The sequence below is a fragment of the Perissodus microlepis genome, chromosome 7, assembly GCF_051167445.1.
Source record: "Perissodus microlepis isolate ML-2025 ecotype Zambia chromosome 7, ASM5116744v1, whole genome shotgun sequence".
Lineage (NCBI taxonomy): Eukaryota > Metazoa > Chordata > Actinopteri > Cichliformes > Cichlidae > Perissodus > Perissodus microlepis.
This window is the reverse complement of record NC_140467.1, coordinates 45,461,997-45,483,169: the sequence shown is the minus strand read 5'-3', so window position 1 is coordinate 45,483,169 and position 21,173 is coordinate 45,461,997. Positions and strand designations below refer to the sequence as shown.

Here is a 21,173-nt window from a genome sequence, read left to right as displayed (position 1 = left end):
ACAGACAGAATAGAGCAGCAATCCCAAACACCCACAGGCACATATACATGAAAACAACAAATTTGGACTGCTAGTGGCATCCTCTTACCAAAACTAAATAAAACACATTTGCATTTTCCTAACGGTTCATTTCATTTTATTGAGATAGAACAACATAGTAAAAACATCATATACAGATCCCTGTACAGCACATACTCGCGTACACTAAACTGTTTAATCATACTAAACCAATGAAATGATGGCAGAGTTCATTCAAAGCCATAAAAAAAAGGCATAACATGTCCACAGCTGATATTTCAAACCAATGTTTGCTTCTGCTTCGTATGCATATGTTCCCACACACATGCACTTGTTTTTAGTGAGGCATAGAATTAGTTTCACTGACATAAACAGTTTATGATCAGCTGATTTAGAGATTTTAATGAATCATTAAAGACCTTTAATGAAAGTGCTGTGGAGAAATATTAGCTTTAAAAATGATTTAAACTCATTAAATCACAAATGGCACATTGATAGAAATTATACTTGAAAGGGTAAGAAAAAAAAATTCTGGGTGATAATTGTACATAAACAGCTTAATTAAAAAAAACTTCAAATATGATAAACATATGAGCAAAAGAAATACACAAATGTAACAGAACAGTCATGCCACTTATAAAAAAATGTAGACTATCCAAACTGCCTTACTTTCATATATACTTGAATGTTACATACAACAATATAACTCCAAATTTCAGTGTTCAGCTGTGGCTTCTGTGTTTAACTCTCCTAAAATAAAAGAGAGAAAAAATGAGATCCAATAGAGTTTGGTGTCCTTGATAGAAGTTAAATAAGAAATGAATATGAATGAAAGTCTTTTGAAAAAATCCAAACCACTTTTCCTTCATGTACACTTTCAAGAAAACCTGTAGCCAGTCTGCAGATATTTTATTTTGCTTGTGGCTGTTAGTGTTTTGTTAAAACTATGAAGCAGTGTCATACTAGAACTTGTAAAGCGTTATGAAGGTCTTGCGAGCTTCCTGGTTTAGGAATTGCATGCAAGTCAGCATCTGGATCCGAATATTAGTGGGTTCCTGCTTGCAGCCTGCAACGAAAACCTGCTTTGCAACTTTAACCAACGCAGAGGTGACAATTTAAAGGAAAACCCCAAAGACTTGAGCCTTCATCATGAACAGAAGAATGCAAGTCTTGTTGAAACAAAGCCGAGGTGCATTAAGGCTGTTCTGGCAGCAAGTGTTTCCTTTAATTTGTCACCCGTCTGTGTGTTTGATATTGCAAGGTTAAACAAGCCATGTGTGCTAGTAAAAAGCTCAGAAAAAGGGGCTCCAGCTCAGCGTGCTTATGGAAATAAGAGTCTGACAGGTGTTTGATGAGAGCCACACCGTCTCCATTAGGCTAAAATGGAGCATGCCAAGCGCAAAGCCGCACACCATATCTGTTAGGTGGTGCTTGCCCAAGAGCACCCGGGACATGCCCACTAGGAAGGCCCACAGCACCAACAGGATGCGAAGCGGCACAGCCAGCACCAAGTGGGACAGCAAGAACTTGGAGACCATGGCAGCTCGGCTGGCGTGGGCAGCGGGGAAAGAGTACACGTCCATGGCGACGCAGTCCAGGAAGCTCGGTGTCATCTCCCAGGGTCCTCTCCGTTTCACCAATCTCTGGACTCCAGCCACGGTCATCACGTCAAGGATGAGGGCTATCATGAAATAAAGAAAGCAGACAGTTAGTATGAATATGCAGTGAAAGTCAAAGAAAATGGTTAAAGGAGTACCTGACTTGCATCATGGTACAAGTAAAAGATCATCGTTTGAAACCATATTCAGAGAAGTATAGAGGTGTTACTGGTGATATGTACATTGATTTTAAGGTAAAAGTGATCATTTTGCAGAAAAACAACCACTGTGAGTGGTTTTACTTTGTCTCCCCTAACTGGACATCTCTAAGGTGTGAGATGATTAATGGGGATGGATGTAGCTTTAAAAAACTTCAAATAAAGTAAATTCAAATGGACATCAACTCAATAATCAGTTTTATAAAACTATTGGTCCATTTGGTAGTCTTCACATAAAACAGAACAACTGCAGTAAATGTGTAAGTAGATATTTCGGTGACTAGTACTAACCAGCGAGTAACATTTGCTTCACATACCAGACATTCGGAGACGCCTTTTATAACTCCACAGCACTCCCCAAAAATATTTCTACTCTGACCATCAATAAAGCCATTTAAAGCCATCACACTCACTAAACCAAGCCTACGTTAAATAACTGTCAAGTGTCTGAGGTACTAGTTATACTGCTCTAATACTTGCTATCCTAAAGGGACCGTTCTTTCAAACTCAATCTCAGCTCATTAAAGGCAATACAATGTGTCCATGCATATAAAATCAACTAAATCTGAAAAAGTTCTCTCAGAATCAGCCGAATTGTTCTGCACAGTGAATTTAGTCTGTTTAAATTTTACACTCATGCAGTGAATTTTTTCCCAGTTACAAACCCTACAGGGTCTCACACGGTCTATTTGCAGTTTGTGGCTTCATTGCTTTTTGGGCTTGTTACAGATTTGTTTTGGCGTAAAATAACAGGTCTCTTTTACTGAATTTTCTAAACTTTAGAAGGGGGAATTCCAGTTGCTAGGACCTCGTCTGCTGGCTCATCCACTGACTAAAGATGTTTGATCAGTGTGATGATTCCCAGCTCTTACACAGAACACCAACGATGAGTGTTAAAATATGACAGAAAATCATTTGACAGATCGAAGATGAGCCTGGAATCAAAACGCAGATAAAAAAAGAGGAGACCTTTCATAAGCAGCCGCACTAAAACATCCACAGTACCAATGCTTGATTCTATGTCACAGACATCAAATTGGTGTCATCATTTTGTTAATGAAGCAATAATATATCCCACAATACTGACGCTTAGTGTTGGTTATAGGGAAAAAAAAGTACCTCAAAGGCCTACAACTTGGAAATATCACCAATTGGGAGGTAAAATTTTGTTATAGTTCAAATAAAATGAGGCATAAGATGCCAACTGATATTGAGTAGAGGTGCAATGGAAGGACATTTGGGGTCTTTGCTGCACGACCCCATTGTGCCATCTCAGCAGACGGGGACGGTGCTTGCAGCCAAACAGTGACGCATCATATCGGCTGTAAGCACAAGTCTCTTTGCGACTGAGGTTCTCTAAGGTTTGCTGTCAGTGCAGACAAACTAAGATTTTCTCTGTGCTCCTTCTGTGAAAGATTGTCTGCAAACCTGCGGTCAGCATTGTGGTTAGTTTTCAGAAGTACGTCATCTAAGATTTGAGGTGATGAACTTAGATTTGCCATTTGAGGGTGGAAACTCCGATTCTAGGAAATGTAGCAGGCGTGAGCAGACAGTAGGTCAGGCTGCTATGCGCTGCTGAGAAACAGAAGGAGTAGTCAGTCTGTCGTGTATTCTAACAAACACACTGTGGTTAGTCAGCTCACATGCACTTATAGTCCTGCTCTATATACTCTACATAGATGTAAAACACAGTAATGACCACAGCAAGCCATTTTTCTATGTTTGCTATTGTTCACATTTACTTTTCAACAAGGGAGGTTACATGTATTTATATAAGGTTTTTTGTATTGGAGGGGGCGGCATGGAGGCACAATGTTTTTTGTGCCATTATTGGAAAGTACAATGAGAAAGACACGAAATACAATAACAAAGGAGCAGGAGGGTGACATATAGTGAAAGTCGAGCTGGTAATCAAACTAAGAACTTTGGGGAATCCACCTAAACAGCTAAAAGTGGAAAGATTGTTGAAATTTCCGTTGTGAAAACCAGCGATATCTCATATTTTCATCTCAAACAGACATCCCCTGCACTGCAACACTGAGATATAGACAAAGCATTTGTGAAGTATGTGTTTAACATCAAGAAACACCATTCATTTACTGCTTCTCAAAAGACAAAAAGAAGGGAAGGAGGGCTACACAGGTAAGCCTCTTGAAACACAAAGCTAAATACTGAGCTATCTGTTCCATCAAGCATGATGAAAAATTAATTAGAGACAACAGCTGGGTGAGCATGACCTAATCCTGTCTGTTTGTTACTGTCACCCTGCACACAGGCCTCCGCCTCGGCACAGAGAGATGGTCATTCAGAGCACAAGGGACTCTCTCTCATTCATCCTTGTAATAGCGGTGAAATGGATGCTGACAATAATGTTGCAATCTTACCTGCATACTTAAAAGAACCATATAGATGATAATGTAACATGAAATAAACTTGAGTACTTTAAAAGGAGAAACAAAGCCACACACACACACAAACCACACCTGCTAAAAATAGGAACATCCCCTCCACAGCTAAGACACGCTTTTTGGCGTCTCTGACATGTTTAATAGTCTTTAAGAAGGTCCCAGGTTGCGTGCGAGTAAAACAACTTAAAACGTAAAGGAGAAACATTTCTACGCTGCATAGCACCACGTGTTTGCAACAGTGGGCTGAATCAAACTAATCCCGACAGACCAGTCATGGCTGATTAGTTTCCCCGATAGATAAAAACAAAGTATACTTTCAGCGAGTATTTAACATTAATTCCTCTGCCCACTGTTGACCATGTTGGGATATTTTCTCCCGACAGACTTCAACAGACCAGAAATTATCCTGCAACCAACAAATATTGAGCAAAAAAAAAAGTCCCAAACACAATTCAACAGTGTCCCAAATCCAGAGATTTAATAGCTCCCACTCAGAGAACAATGCAGCTACAGCTACACAAGATTTGTGTTTCTGTTTGGTCTTTAATCTGTGTTTGGGACTGTGTTTATGTGTGCATGCCTGCACATGAACAAGCATACACACAGGTCCCCCAGACTTTCAGAAAATTCTGATCTGATGTAGTGAGATCAAAATTTTACTGCAGGATAATATTGAATGTGCTGTAGTAAAGCTTTATGTAGTTACTGATGGAAACAATAACCCAGTACTGAGTCAGTAACAGGACTTGTAAAAGCAACGTGTGAACCCATTCTTAGGAATCTGGGTCTTTGCATTGTTTGTACATACTGTTCCACTGTACCATGGCAACCCTGATTGGAAACATTGATAAACTGCTCATGAACACAAATAAAAACTTCAAAAGAGGATATTTGAAGGGTCTCGAATTGAAAGAACTTAATGTGAAGGACTCACTGTTGTCCAGCTTCATAGATATGACGCATGGTCAAACTAAAAAGTCTGCTTCACTCAATGCAGCCAGCCAGGACACTGCGCTGTGGGACACTGTCACCTGTCCTCAGCCCTACTCCTGCTCGACACCTACCCATCAGTCGTCCCGGGCTGAAGTGATGGTCCATAGCTGCCTGAGGGATCAGAGTGGTGCTGTTTCTCCACCCAGCCTGAACCTCTCCAGCTGCTACACAGCAATGCCTGATGACAACTTACTCCATGTGGACGGCCAAGCGGGTGTGGACCCAGAAACAATGCCTGCTAACACTGCAGCTTTTCCACCACTGGTGGCTGATAACACTAGAGCGGCCGGCCACCCCACCATGAAGCCAAATAAACGGACCTCATCCCAGCGTAGGATGCTACAGTTACAGCATTCTCCTTTCCGGGCACAAAGTAAGGACTATGCACTTCTTTTGCGTAAGAACAGCCTTAATCTGTCATGCCAAAAACTGATTTTCCCCTATTTGGCAAAAAAAAGAAAAGAAAAGAAAAGTATTTAAATTGTTGTAAATGACTTGTTGGTATATAATCTGTCTAACATATAAAGTTATTTTGGGTCACAGAGCAAATTCCTGTCACAAGGCAGAAGCTGCAATCAGTTTTTGGCAAAGTGACTTTTTTCTATCCTGCATTTATCCGGGTCAAAAGTTTCACTGGCGTTAGAAATGTCCCTTTCAAGAGTGACTGGCCAAGAGGGCAACAGAAATGGCAACAAATATAAGATAATAGTTCCATAAAGATTTTCTAATTAGCCAAAAAGGACTAGATAGATTATAATGTCATGTCAGAATCATAAAGACGCTTTCAAAACAGGCAGTTTTTTAATTTTATATATAACTTCTTTCTTAATCTTGTTCACTACAGCCTATTTGTCATTATAAACAACAATATTACACATGAAAAACACAGAAACAGCAGAAATCACTTTTTGGCACGACAGCAGCTAGTCTGGTAATGATTAGTTGTGTTTTATTTAGCAGCTCCCCTTTCAGGCCTCACCAACTGAGTACGCCGGATTGCCGTCCTGTGTTCATAACGCTGTCACCAGCTCCTCTAATGCCTTATGTTCAGTCGTACTCAATGCCCATTATCCGTTTTAATAAACCAAGATCACAATTTAAAACATAAAGACCCAGTTATAGTATTTCACCAACCTCATATTTCACTGATGCTGCCGTTTTTTACCAATCCCTGTAATTATAAAGGCACAGAAGCAAACCGTCTCATTTTCATCAAATTTCTACTTCCGGACTTAATCATTTAATTCCTTTGCCCTCTAAATCACAGCCCTCAAAGCCTCTAAGTCCAGCAGTTACTGCCCTTCTTAACTGCAGATCTTTAATCTTCTGCCCATTATCTGTGACCTTCTGTTCTGCTAACATGTGTGTATGTAGGAATGAATGAAAGCCTGTGGGCTTGACTCTGCGTCTGCATGTGTAACCATTTAGACTTTTTTAAGTGTTTTTATCCAAATTGTGAAGCACTTTGTAACTGTTTGTTTTAAAAAGTGCTATACAGATAAAGTTGGTATTGTTATGTATGACTGCTGATTTTGCCTTTGGGGGCATGGGTCAATTTGTCCGGGCTTTCAGTACAACAAGAACTTCCTGTCTACTTCCTGTTCCAACGAATGCAGACAGATCAAAGAAAGGAAGTTTCCAGGTTGAGTTTCAGCAGATGAAGTCTCTCTTTTGCTCTTGCCACATACAGTTTAACTCTATATGCAATCAGAGGCACCTCAGACGTGGTTGGTCAGTTGGTTAGTCTACTCGAACTACAAACAGAGTACAAATAGGAACCAGAAAACCTGTGGTGGAAAGAATCTTGCCCACAGATTTCAGATTCATATGTTTTAATGAAGACGGTTCAGAAGGTTCTGAATAATCGCTGAGTGATACAATTTGACAGAAACGTACTGCAAAAGACAACTTTTGCTTGAATGATTGACTGCTTTGACTGCAGCAGTATTAGATTGTGCTGTGTTACCAGTTTGATTCGAATATACTGTTAAGTTAAATCCAAACCGGAAAACTGAAGATTTACTAGATGAGAAAATGATAAAGGTTACATTGCCTGCATAGGAACCTCAATACGCAGTTGTGACGTCACTAAAAAAAAAAAACAGACTAGGTGATATTTTGTCTTTTTCTTTCTGAATTTGCAGGTTTTCCTCTCTGTTGCTTATTGACAGCTGGGAAAAGGTATCAAATGTTGAGATTCTCATTGCTCTACTATAAAAGCAGCAGTTCAAGTAATATTAAGCACACGAGATACGGTCTATAAACACTTGTGAAATGTGCCTTCAGAAAATGTCACCCACACTTGTTTGTCAATAAACCCGTGCACTGGGAGGCCGAATACACTGAAACTCATTTGGCAAGCTCATTTTTGGCACAGCTGGCTGGTTTCAAGTGTGAGAAGGACAGGAGTGGGAAAGACACTGTGTCACTGTGGGTGCCAGGTATGGCTGCGTGGTGCATTTTGGGTACTGAACGACAGAGGTTGGTGAGTGTGGTGTGGCATTTACCCAGCAGCAGGTTGACTAGGACCTCCTGTCCAGCCAGGGTATTACTCCGTGTGAGACACACGATAGTGCCAATGATCCACGTGATGCCATGCCCTGTGAGAGCCAACAGGGCAACCATGGAGCGGCAGCCTCCCCAGGAGGACGATGTGTAGGCGCACACCCCCATGCGCTTGGACAGGCAGATGTCAATGGCAAGCAGGGAGTTCATTGCTATTCCTTTGAAGGAAGGGTTCAGCTGCATGCAGTCTTCCTCTGGCATTTTGGTGGACTCTCTTCTGTCCCTGCTGCCTCTGTCGGTAGGTTCTTCACTCTGCTGACTTGTTTGGTGCTTGATTTGACCCAGTCGCCTTGAGCTGCCTCGGCTCTCAGCGGGGCCCCCGCCGCTACAGAGGGGCTGATGGTTGAGGGACATAAACTCAGGTCTGCCCAGGACACTGTTTCTCTCCCGCGCCCTGGATCTCACACTGGAGGGCATACTGGGGGTGTTGGGGCCAAGTTTTCTTCTGTGGCTATAATGACCGATTGCCAATCTCCAGAAGATAATGCAAGTGGTGCGAGACAGTGAAATGTCCCAGGATAAACCCCCCTCCCCTCCCCTGCCTACACCACTCCTCCCCCACCTCCTGTGGCCTTAATAGATATATTTAGACACGCTGGAATGCACGTTGTCTGTGGTGTTTATGCCATGCGGGGAGGAAGAGTGTATTAAATAGCATCTGCTCCGTCCAATCCAGAGAAACACGATCTAAAGCACGGAGATAAAAATTACAACATGAGCATTTCGTTACGCACCGATACACCACTAACAGGTGCCTCACTGCGCGTGCTTTTGGTGGAAATCAAGCTCAGTGCAAATTTAAAACAAAAGAAGAAAGAAAAACACTGTGTAAAGAGACTACGAAAGACACGGCGTTGTCATCTTACCGAGCGAAGAAGAAGGGAGAGCACGGGAGCGCGCACATCTCTCTAAATCCTCTCCGATATACAGAGAGGACGTTCACGTATATAAAGCGATCCGCGCAAAATCAGAAGAAAGTTGACAATCACCAAACCGTCGACAAGAAAAGAGAAAAGACAAGGCAGCGCAGCGCAGGCAGTGCAGCGTTTGCTTGTTCCTGGCGGATTTGACGTAGCTTACGCACGATTCCCGATTCAGCCTGGGCGCTGCGCTCCAGCGCGGACAGCGGAGTTCTCCAAGGTGCTTAAACAGACAGCGCCAGGACGCACAGAAACCCCGCATTCGGCTTTATTACACACAAAGACAGGGGGCAGGGCTTATGGAGGGCCACGGAAACAATTTCAAATGTTCAGAAATGGTAAAAAAAAAAAAAAAAAGAAAAAAAAAGAAAAAAGAAAAGAAAAGAAAAGAAAAAGCGATGAGCACACAACCTACATTTTTACAGAATTTATCGCACCGATCAGACCATTTGTTGTCTGCTACTGCCACACTACAGCAAAATACATAAATAAATCAAAATTTATCAATCATTTATAATTTATTTAAAGCTGACTGTGATCCACTGATTAGTCAGTGGAAAGACATTTCCAAAATCCCCACAAAAATGATTTCATTTGTCTGTGTCCAAATTTTCAATACCACCCAAAGAGAGCGGACACGCGTCTTAAGTTACCTGTGGGGGCTCTTTTAGGCTCTCAAAAATCACTTACTAATTATATGTTATCAGTTATAATTATAACCTTCTCAAAATGAGGGACCTTTAGCCTCCATTTCCCAGCATGCTTGCAACACTCGCAGAGCGGAAGTGTCGTCAGGAAGACTACTAAAAGCTGCTTCCCAGGCAGCTCAGATAGACCAATGCGTGTCGGGGTGAACCTGCCGAGGCAGAGATGGGACGAGCGCGGAGAAATGACAGCTTGTGCAGGAATTTAGGCTGAACTGCAGCCCATCTCTCGGAGCACTGCAGCTGTCCGCTCGGTCGAACTATGTAACAGTTGGAATTTCTCCCATCAGAGCTGCATTATACATATTTTGTATCTATATATTATTATTATTTTTTTATTCAGTTTGACACCTGATCCCGTGGAATGGTCGCAAAAGTTGACCCGGCGCCGTCCTTTTGGATGTTGCGGTGCTCAGTCTCAAACTCGACCAGACTGTCAGCGCTCGGAGAAATGCTACCTCTGTTAACGGGACGCTGAAATTGTTTGCAGTTGGAAGGAAAAGGGAGAGAAGGGGACGAAGAAATAAATAACGGGATCGGTTGTGGAAGGAGATAACGGAATTACCTCTGTGACCGGAGAACTGTGCGAGCCGCCGTTTACGCTGAATTTCTCCGGGATTTCGCCCCAAACAATTCAGTGGAGACTTTCCAGTGAATTGTTTTATAGGTAGACTTTTCTTCTTCTTTTTTTTTTGCATGTTGCTTTGTCGGCTTTAAAAACGGGAAAGAAAAAAACAGACCTCAGTTCGTAATTGCACTGCGAGAACCTCTGTTTCGCAGATGTAGCGTTCAATGGTACTTTTCCTTATGAGAAACTGAAGCAATATTTTAAGTTTGGTGGAACATTTTACGCTTTTGTTAAACGGACTTTCGGCTGCTCCGCGTTACAGTAGAGGCATTTTAAACTGTGGGCGTCCACTCTTGAAAACCTCCAATATTTGTGATTAGGATTCTCGTCACCAGCTGGACGCAGTCACAGGGTTATATCTTTTGAGTGCACACGCAAAGGAGAATCTGATGCCAAGCTGTAACACAAGTAGTTTTTTTTTTTTGCGTGTGTTAATTATTTAGCTCATACATGCCACGAACCTTTCCAAATGGACCCACTTTTCCCAAAGGCCAGAACTTTGTGTGGCAGTGTCTTGTAACTTTGGCAGCATGAAAACATCTGCGCTCGGATAAGAACATTTCTGGTGCCAGAGTCTGTTTTGGTGAAGTTGCGTTCACGCACTGGGAAGCATGCGCTCTGTTGCGAAGATTTTCTAGGCCTGCCTTCTTTTGTAGTTTTGGATAAAAGAAAAAGAATGCATGGCTTTTCGTGAGAAACATTGCTTCATATAAATACTTTCTTTGTGCTGGTAAACCATTTTTTTCTTCTCTCTGTTGGGGAAACATGATGTGGAGCCAACTGTGGTGATCGTTTGCTTGTTTCCATGCGTCTTTCCTCTCCTCCAGACTGCTGGACGTTCTTGTGGACTGTGTTGCTATTTAATGCAATGGGCTGCATCCAGAGTATCAGATGTAAGCCCAAGAGTTTCCGAGACAGTATCGTCATCCTGGAGCTGAACGCTACCATCGACTCCAACCCCACCAGCATCGACGAGACATCCGGCGTGGTCTTGCGCTACCGGACGCCGCACTTTCGAGCGAACGCCCGAATACTGGTGCCACCAGTAGCAGCTAAGGAGACGTGGACCATCGGCTGGATCCAAGCCTGCAACCACATGGAGTTCTTTAACACGTATGGGGACAAAGGAATGTGAGTATCCTCGGGTCTTGTTGTTGCTTGGTCAGGTGTAAGGGATGACAGCGCGTTGAACGCATGTGGATGAGATTCAAATATGAAAAAAACAAAAATCACCTTTGACATCATTCCAGCTGATGAATAAATATGTCATTTGAGTTAGTTTGCAAGTGGCATTTTTTGCTATTGACACTTTTGGTCAATATTGGCTCTTCTACTTTTAATTAAATGAATTTTATTCCAGTTAGCCAACTGTGAGCTTGGTTTCCAAAAACTATTCAGATTATTTTGCCATTCTATTAGATTTAATCCACGACAAACCACAAAGAAAGTATCTAATGCTCACAAACGTTAGGGAACTAAATGTGGTTTCTAATGTACGAAATGACCCCAACACAGGGAAACAATCACAGCTTCACTACTTGTCTTATTTTTGTCTGAGCAAAAGCTCAGAACTTGAAACTATTTAGCTCACAGATGTGACAAAGAGAAGTTAAAATTTAAGAGGCTTAAAGCTGACACTGTTATAACAACTTTTTGGGAGTGCTTACATCTTGAAAATGTGAAGAGTCCAATTAGGAAGACTTTAATTGGATCAAAAAATCTGCCAGGAACAGTTACTGAAAGGACGTCTAGGTAAAAGGTTTAACCAGTTTAACATAAGCAAATGAGCTTGAGTTCTTTAAGTACGGGCAAAGACGAGTAGCAGAAAGAGTCAGTGCCAGCCACCCAACAGAGCCAGAACCTTAATTCCTGTGTAATTTATGGTTTAAATTGTAAGAATATCTCAGTTTCTGTTTTATATTGCAAATAATGCTAAAATTACTCCTTAGAGGAAATATTTCACAGTAGTGAAACTAGCCTACGGTTGCATGTGGTTCTCCCAGTTCAGCAAGGGCACAAGTGTGCGTCATGCAAGCGGAACGTCACATATCAGCATCAGTTTTAAAGAACTTAAAAGATAACTGTGAGTGTGTTTTAATAATCGATAGCTCGACTGTCCCCACAACACATGGGCTTTAAGCATATGCTTGCAGGCTGCAAACGCCTTCAAGAGCTTACACATGTATGAGTGCGGGACACTGTGATGAGAAATAATAGTTGCTGTAACCTTTCTGATGCCCCCTCCTTGGAGTGGAGTTATTTTTTCATCAGTCGTTATTAATAAAGCAAACATGAACAAATGCTGCTTTTAACTGTGCTCATCTCACCCAGGGACTATAAAAAGGTCTCGCTCGCTCTTTAATTTCCTTTATTTCTCAGAACGAGTGTTTACGTACGTAGGGTTTGTCTTGTATCATGTGATAGGCAAACGCAAGTCGATCCGTGTGCTTTATCTGTAGACACTGCAGCAGAGGATGTTTGGGTGCTGCACGACTAAGATTAGAGTCCCCTCCCGGACACCCCACACCTCAGTATGGGCCTGTATGACACAGAGAGAGGGACAGAGCCCAATTACTTTCTGAAACTCAGTCTCACTGGGTCTTATTGGCCCTTTTATCTGGCTAGATTTTACACTTTCCATCTTTTGTCAAGTTCTTTTTTTTAGATAATGGTATACAAATACATGCTGAGAAGAAAACCCACATTCAAAACCATGCATGCATTTAAAAATGCTGAACTTAAAAAAGACGTTTTTTGCAATATACCAGTAATGAGAATGGCTGCGGTAGTTTGAAACATAGATGAAATGCAAATACATGTATGACCATTTAAACTAGCACCTGTAACTATCTGGTTACGCAGCATATAAGTGGTGGTATTGTACCCCTGCGTCTGTCACCTCCCACCATAAAAAGACAAAAACATAGTCGCTATAAGCTCGCTGTCACCAACGCCACGTTCCCGAAACAGACAGAAAACAAAATAAATGACGCTGAAGATAAACTGATGGCATTATGCTTTTCTCAAATTTTCCATAGCTGTTGAGATAATATCATTTTGGTAAATTTTGTTTTTGACATTACTGGTAATGAATGTCTGATATCATGACTATATATAATTCCACTTACCACATTTTTCAGTCTTCTCAGAAACCACATAAGTGTACACTCACAACCATTTCATTAGTTCTACTATGCTAGTACCAGCTTGGACGCATTTTGCCTTCAGGATTGGATTGGATTCCAATTCTGACCCTCCCACCCAAATGTTGCAAAGAAATCGAGGCTCATCAGTTCAGGCAATTTTTCTCCAATCTTCTATTGTCCAGTTTTGGTGAGCCTCAGTTAGAAGTTAACAGGAATGGCACCTGGTGTGGTCTTGGCTGCTGTAACCCATTGCTGTCCACGTTCAACCTGTTGTGCATTAAGAAATGCTCTTCTGCAAACCATGATTGTATCAAGTGGTTATCTCAGTTACTATGGCCTTCCTATCAGCTCAAAGCAGTCTGGCTATTCTTCCAAACTCTGGAATCAAAGAGACAAGTTCACTCACTGCTTTTTCTTTTTTTTCTCAGACCATTATCAATAAATCCTCAGACCAGCTCATCTGGCACCAACAACCATGCCATGTTTAAAGTCTTCAAAGTGACTTAAATCACCTTTCTTCCTCTTTCTGTTGCTCACTTTTAACTTTAGCAGATTGTGTTGACCATGTCTACGCACCTAAAAACACAGAGTTGGTGTACCTGATGAAGTGGCCAGTGAGCGTATAGTAAATGCACTCTTGACTTGAATTACCCTACATGACTGTAACAGATATGGTATATGTATATATAGCACTGTGCTGTATATAGGGGTGTTAGAATGTGCACACCCAGATGTACAGCAGTGTTTACAGAGGGAAAATCCTTCAATCTCGTGCATTCGAACATTGACTTTAAATCATTGTCCAGTGTTAGGAACACTAAGCATTTATTTCCTGCAAAGACAAACAATGAAAGAAAAGGCTGCCTATTCCTTATGTACATTTTTAAAGGCACACTTAGGTTGTAAGAGATGAGTCTGCTACCGCTGCTGAGACTCTCATACTAAGTAGCTCCTTTGATGCTAATAAAACTTCAGTGTACTGTAATTGGACAGAACAGCCGAGGACGGTAATGCTGCTGATTTCTCTGCTGGCTTTGGATGATGTGCTCGGGATTCTGTTTGCATCCATCACTTCTTCTCCCCCGTGCACCCATGGGCTTTTAACGAGGCGCAGTTTATCGAGTTTGAACAGTTTGTGTGTATTTAGAAAAAAACATAACAGACATGCACAAAGAAAACAAACAAAAAAAATCCAATTTGTTATAGCTACGTCTTGAAAGAAATCGTATCCCTGTTGCATACAGAACATAACAGTCATGGGAGGAACATTTATTTTCACAGAAAACGGTGAAGCTCATTGATGATGCAATTATCTTGTTGATTGCTCTGACACCCTGTTGTCTTTACTTTTGTTCCTAGTCTTCAGTCTCCGTGGGGGAGGGGGAAAAAGAAGCATTTCCTGGGCGTCTTTATCATTTCTGTCTTTCTTTTTTAAAAAATCAAACAGACTACTTTCCAAACTATTTGCCTGCAACATGCAAATGAGTGTGAGAGCAAAGGTGCAAAAACAGGAAATAAGCAATTTCACTGCTTGCTTTTGTTCGCAGTTGTGATGAGACCTTTTCAGTGCATGGACAAATCCTCAAAAAAGCTTATTTAAAATCCTTTCTTTCGTCATAAAGCTTCAACTTTTCATATATAATTCAGTTTTAAATAGATTCTTATTTCGAACACATTTTGGTAGGCAGCTTTCAGTTTTGACATGCAGCGTACGAGGCCTAAGACCGGAAGAATTCTAGGTGACAGGGAATCACAACTATCTTTATGACAGCAGCGGTTTAGTTTTTTTTTTTTAAGACTTGCCACATGAGCTAAACTACCTCTTCTGTAACATCACACAATTCATTCATTAGAAGTGAATAAACCAGATGTCATTTACTGCATACTCAAAGTGGGGGTTTTTGCAAAGAATTTGTCATACAGTTAAACTCAGTATCTTGGTCAAGTTGCTCAATTTTCCACTGATCCATTTCTTTAAACGTTTTTTTTATTGCCTTTCTATCACCACGCATTCAGTATTTCTGTAATACTTTTAGCCATTTACACCTTTTTAGCCATTTTCTCAGACATGGATTAGGCCTAAGGCTAGACTGAACATTTAAATCCAGCGAGCTTCTCCTTTGAAACGAAGTTTTTAGTCTAACACTCATCTCAATCTATGTCTGGGAAACAGAGTCTGTCTTTATTCACGCTAACTCTGAGAGTTACATGTTAAAACTCTTCTGCTTTCCAAATATAGATGATAATTTAGATATTTGTATCTATGGTCTTGCACACGTAACATTATACAGAAACTGACATGCTCACAAGTCACGGTGTAAAAAACGGCCTAGCAGCTCTTTAAAAAAGAACGAAAAAAAAAAAAAAGAGTGGGTGAATCATTTTAGCGTGTCTGCGGTTGTGTCACAAACACGACCTATGGGAGGCCATTTGCTTGTGACAAAGCAGGCAGTGAAGGCGCAAACAGGAAGTAAGCCCTATCTCTGCAGTGCTTTCCCCAGGCGTGATCAAAGTTCCTCAGCGTGTAGATGAGCCCACAGCTCTAGGTTAATCCTCCTCTGATACATGTGCTTTTTTTTTTTTACACTCAATGAAACACAAGCTTGAGGTTTACCGTAAATCATACAGTCATAAATGATGAATTGGAAGAATTTTCAACAGAAGGTGTCAAATAATTTGAATTGAGGAAATGTGTGAGTTCATGACAAAATGGAGAGTTGCTGCAAAATGTTTGGGAGGCATCGTATTAGATGATGAAGGGATCCTTCAGAACAGAAATGCACATTTGCACACAGACACACACGGGCCTGCTATTAGCATGCCTGACATGCTAATCTCACCAACCCCCCTGGGTGAATTCATAAATCACAATGTGAGGCCAGGCGTAGCAGGCTAGTAAGTCATGCGGGCTGGTGATCGCACTGTTATCTCTGTTCTGCTGAGCCTCGGTTTCTTTGAACGAAAGGTAATCTTTTTCCTGCTGCGGGCGGAAAATCGATAGGTGGACAGAGCAGAGGTGCAGGGTCACTTAAGTCGTTCGGTGTCGCCCGCTGTGCATGTCAAAATATTTCATCACTGTATTGGGTTCCAGCTCAGCGGGACGTTACTGCTGGAAGCATCCAGCTGTGAGACTTTGATCCAATTTACTGTTCCTGTAGTGCGTTTGGTAGATAGACAGAAAAATCTATCAACTGAGGAGGCGGCCACACTTGTGGTTCCATTTATTGTGTATTTACTGTTCTTCATCATTTTTATCAGTGTTTTAAAGGGGTCAAATGACCTAAGATAAAAGGTCAGATTACTGTGCTGCGTCTTTCATACCCTGTTAAGCATTATTATATAACATTTTACATGTGCTTACATCCAGTTTTCCCTTCAAAAACAAATGATTTTAAATAAAGGATCAGTGTCTGTGAATCCTCATCTGTGCCTCCTTTCAACTTCCAGGTCAAGTTGGGAACTCCCTGATCTGCGTGACGGCAAGATCCAGGCCATCAGCGACTCAGACGGCGTCAACTACCCGTGGTACGGAAACACTACTGAAACCTGCACCGTCATAGGCCCCACCAAGAAGGACAGCAAATTCGTAGTCAGTATGAATGACAATTTTTACCCCAGCGTGACCTGGGGAGTGCCCGTCAGCGACAGCAATGTGCCTCAGCTCAGCAGCATCTTCCGCGACCAGAGCTTCACGACTTGGCTCGTGGCCATCAATCAGGCCACCTCAGAGACGCTGGTCCTGCAGACGATCCGCTGGAGGATGCGGCTTGACATAAAAGTGGACCCGGAGAAGCCGCTGGGTCAAAGGGCCGTTCTGAAAGAGCCCGTGGCCCAGGTACAGCCACAGATTCTGGGAAAGAATGAGCCCATCCCCCCCAACGCCATGGTCAAGCCCAATGCCAACGACGCCCAGGTGCTGATGTGGCGGCCAAAGACTGGTGACCCTGTGGTGGTCATCCCACCTAAATACTGACCTGTTTTCCCTCTGACTTTCACTGACTGGCCTTGGATACCTTAACAGTATCATCTTCTTTAGTTTCTTTCTCTCTTTTACTCCTGCTCCTCACCAGCTCTCACTGCTTTAACTCTTCTTTTTTTCTGTCTCTATATTCTCTCATGTTTGAAAATGAAACCAGCTCTCAGAAAACAAAACAAAAGACCAGCTGTTGCTTTGAGGTACGGGCTTGAACACTTTCTAAAGGCACTTTTGAAACCGGAAAAAATGCAACTATTCTACCTTCAGACTTGGTCGGGTCTCACTGTGCTAAACTGCAAAAACGAAAGAGAGCATTTGTTTTGTTTTTTTACAGTACTGTATAATTGTTTGAGCCAACCGACGTAGGGTTTAGGAGTCCAGGGCGGATTGAAGTTTTTCTATGACCGTGCGTGTGCAGGTGGATATGCACAAAGGTCATGAACAAGCATCAGTTGTGTTTTGTTTTGTTTTTTTAATTTATGGACTGGAAGAGAAGCGTATTTAATTGTATTTGATGTTATTGCTGTGTTCTCTACATGACAAATTGCATTGGGTGACATACTAGATTTTAGTACTTTTTAAAGAAAAAAAAACATGCAAGACATTCAATCCATGCTGCCTTACATTACATTGCTTTCCACTGCGAACTTCTTAGCCTTAAACAAAGTGCAATGCAGTATGTGGTAAACTCATGCCCGTTCCTTCCAGACTGTTGGCACTGGCACGTGTGGGTTTAGGACAGGAACCACAGCACTGAGGAAAAACTCGGGTTTCAGATCTTGGCTTGTGGGTTTCATTTACCTGCTGAATCTATTGTCTTAACAAACGCAACTGGCATTATGCACAGACACAGTTACACAACTGAGCTAACTAGCTGAGCTGTGTTTCAAGTGCTTTATGCAAGAGAGGAGATGCTCTGTGCAGATGGACATACAGAGAGGCGAGTCTCATCAGCAGCCCTCAGCACACACACATAAACACAAAAACATGCAATAACAACTTGAGCATAAAAAACTCCACAGCTGACCTCATTTCACTTATTTTACTCAAACCTTTACTGTTTTAGCAAAGTAGCAGAAAACAAGTTCTCTTTTCTCGATATTACGCCATCTCAGGGCCCCTTGTTACTTCCTTCCCTTCTCGAATCTTTTTTTCCACCCATCCTGTCTCGCCTCCTCCTTATCACATTGCTCACATTGAGCAATCAATATCTGTTATAAATAAGAAGGGAAATATTTTTTAATAAGTGGTCAATGAAAACAGCAGTCTGTCTTTTATTTTTTTCTCCTGCAATCTTTTTGTCATCGCGTTTTTATTGCTGCTGCCATTAATTTGCCTTCCATCTAATTTAATCCAATCATTTGTCTTCTATGTTAACAGATTTTTCTGTTTGTTTCCCCCCACCGTCCCTCACCCTCAATCACTTCTAATCTTTATCTACCACCAGTGCTCCTCCTCCCACTCGCTCACTTGTTCACTTCCTCTCTGCCTCTTTTATTTATTTTTTTCATCTGCTGTCGAGGCTGCAAAAGCAGAGCAGGAGGCATGCGAGTTTGATGCTCAGTTGGCATATAGATGACCCACTTCTCCTTAGCTCTCACTGCAGAAATGTGGGGCCTGTGTTTTTTTTATTTCACCGCTGGTGCACGACCCCCCCACACACACATAAGGAAGTGGCTCTGGTCAGCTAAAGATCGACGGTCGATGAAATGATGCGTATTTAAGTGCTAATCTTTGAGAAGGGCTTTGGTGGTGAACTGAAACTGCTTGCAAAAGCATGAAGAAACAGGCTAAATTTGGCAATAAGGGAGGAGGGGGACCATTTACTTATCAATGGTATCCCAAAAAACTATGGGTTGTGTACACAGTTTTTCACTTCCAGTTGTTCGAAGCATCTTGCAATTTCCTTCCGCCCCTCCCCAGTCTCTGTGTGTTCAGTGCCAACTAAAGAAATCATCTGCACTCAAGTCTGATCTGCTCGTGCATTTCACAAAGGTCACTGGGCTGCTGTTTGAGTCCAAGCATCATACGCTGTATACCACCAGACTTGGTCCGGTCCTTCAGTGGCCCTACATCAGCCACTTTCACGTGAGAAAGCAGGCACACACAAATGTAAATAATCACGATCTGTTCCACATAGGAGCGGAGTCTAATTAAGGTGACGGGTAACATCTGCGTTTACCTCGAGCAAAGAGCAGGCGGCTGGGTGGAGGGGTGGGGAGTGGGGGATGCTGAATGTGAAGGTGACAACAAACCGGATCCAACTTAGATCTTTGCAGCAGCTTAAAAATAACGCTGGCATTTTCAGAGAACTTGGATGTCAAGTTGCTTCAGCTTGTGGCTTGTAGTGAAGGTGATGCCGCTCATGCTGCGAACCCACCGACCTCTCTCGGGCAATAAGCGGCCCGTCTGCTCCGCGGAAAGCCACGCGATGACCGGTGGACACCGTGGATCGTACTCAAGTTGGACCACGTGTAATGTAATTAAGTGCTGACACACAGTCACTGACTTTCAGTGTGTGCGTGTGCTTTAATTCCCGCTGGGAGGATTTAGGCAAGATGAGGAGTTTCACTCATGTGCTTATGCTGTTGTTGAGTCATGACCCTCCCTCTGTCTTTCTCTCTCTATTCACCCATCTCACTCACACACATATAAGCAGAGGGCAGGGAAGGTTGTGTCCTTGTCATAAAATGAGCTTGCCCTCACAAACATACAAAATCACCCCGAGGCGAAGGGACCAGCCTGGCTTGGTATCTGTTTGTCACAGCAGTGTCACATTGGCAGTGAGAACTCATTTATCAGCCCGGCACGTGGACCGTCTGAACACATGCACAAGCCATATTCAGCAGCACGCCTGTTTACTAGAAAACAGGAAATGCTTCGCAGCATGTAAACATTGTATTGTAATTGTATTGTATTAAGATCCGAGAGAATTAAAGTACCGGGCTCACCAAGTGGGTGCCTGCCAGCTATCAACAGCATTTATGTAATACTGAAGGCAAAGGGCACCAATTGTCTTCTGTGTGTGTCTCAATCTTTTGAGCTTTGTGTAGATGAAAATGTGTGTTTTGTGTTTGTGCGGAAACTTCAAAAATGCTGTATGTGCTTCCTTGACTAAGCCACAGAAAAACAAAACCACAATGTTGTACTTTTGCTGTACAAATGGTGAAAAAACAAAGGTGCCAAAATTGGACAAAGCCAAAACTATGCATTGTTTTTAGAGACATGTGAACTCAAAAAGCTCTTGGCACTTAGTGACAGACCTGTTTCTTTGGTTGTTTATTATTGAATGCACGTTTGTATTTCCAGAGAAACATTATGAATATAGCCATGCTAGTAGGGCTGTGCCAAGTGAGTGTTTCCTCTCCTAAACCCACACCCTTTACAGTTCCTGTGAGGACTGCTAGCTTTGTTTCATTTCCTTATTTAGTTATCTAGTGAACTAAATTCAAATTGAGTTCACACTCAGGACCACCTGCCTTCATTTTCCGGCTTTTACTTTTGGCCATACCCCACGAAAGTTAGTATTCCACAGGTGCTGCTCCATTGTACTGTTCTCCTCGTGTCAGCGATTATAAGTCGTCGTTTTAAATGTAGCCCAAAAGATAATAGGAGCAACTAAGTGTGTCCCTCCTTTTTTTTGGTTTGTTTTCTGGAAATACAGCACTGAAACAGTTCAGGCCGAATGTGTTTTTTGGGAATTTTTTTCTGTTCCGCTTTGACTTTTACACCAATACTTGAAAATGGGTCAGTTCTGGTAAAATATTTAAAACTGTGAAAATGCACACCACTGGGGAAACAAACCCTCAGAAAAAATAAATAAATAAAAAATTATATATATATATATATATATATATATATAAAATATAAAGAGGTCTTTTTCATGCCTAATAAAATGTAGAAATATTATGCACAGTCTGGCTTTTTTTATTTTTATTTACACGTGCTATTCGTTACCTGCAGATGTTGAAAACTTATTTGCAAATTATAACCTTTATA

The 21,173-nt window shown here is 41.9% G+C and overlaps 2 protein-coding genes across 3 annotated transcripts; one reads left to right on the top strand and one right to left on the bottom strand.

The window, feature by feature from the left end:
* Nucleotides 1-113: 113 nt before the first annotated feature.
* Nucleotides 114-8,975, bottom strand: LOC146383855 (inactive phospholipid phosphatase 7-like). The gene is made up of 3 exons (XM_084935366.1): nucleotides 8,667-8,975; nucleotides 7,743-8,487; nucleotides 114-1,699 (listed from the first exon to the last, which is right to left on the bottom strand). Exons 2-3 carry the CDS (start codon nucleotides 8,215-8,217, stop codon nucleotides 1,311-1,313), a joined length of 864 nt encoding a protein of 287 aa, XP_084791492.1. The 5' UTR covers nucleotides 8,218-8,487; nucleotides 8,667-8,975; the 3' UTR covers nucleotides 114-1,310.
* Nucleotides 5,182-21,081, top strand: fam78ab (family with sequence similarity 78 member Ab). Of its 2 annotated transcripts, none has more exons than XM_084935368.1 (3): nucleotides 5,182-5,608; nucleotides 10,880-11,183; nucleotides 16,646-21,081. In XM_084935368.1, the coding sequence occupies exons 1-3, from the start codon at nucleotides 5,197-5,199 to the stop codon at nucleotides 17,169-17,171; spliced, it is 1,242 nt and encodes a 413-aa protein (XP_084791494.1). In that variant the 5' UTR covers nucleotides 5,182-5,196; the 3' UTR covers nucleotides 17,172-21,081. The 2 variants fall into 2 exon arrangements, with proteins under 2 accessions (XP_084791494.1, XP_084791493.1); XM_084935367.1 differs by lacking the exon at nucleotides 5,182-5,608 and adding an exon at nucleotides 9,491-10,091.
* Nucleotides 21,082-21,173: the final 92 nt, after the last annotated feature.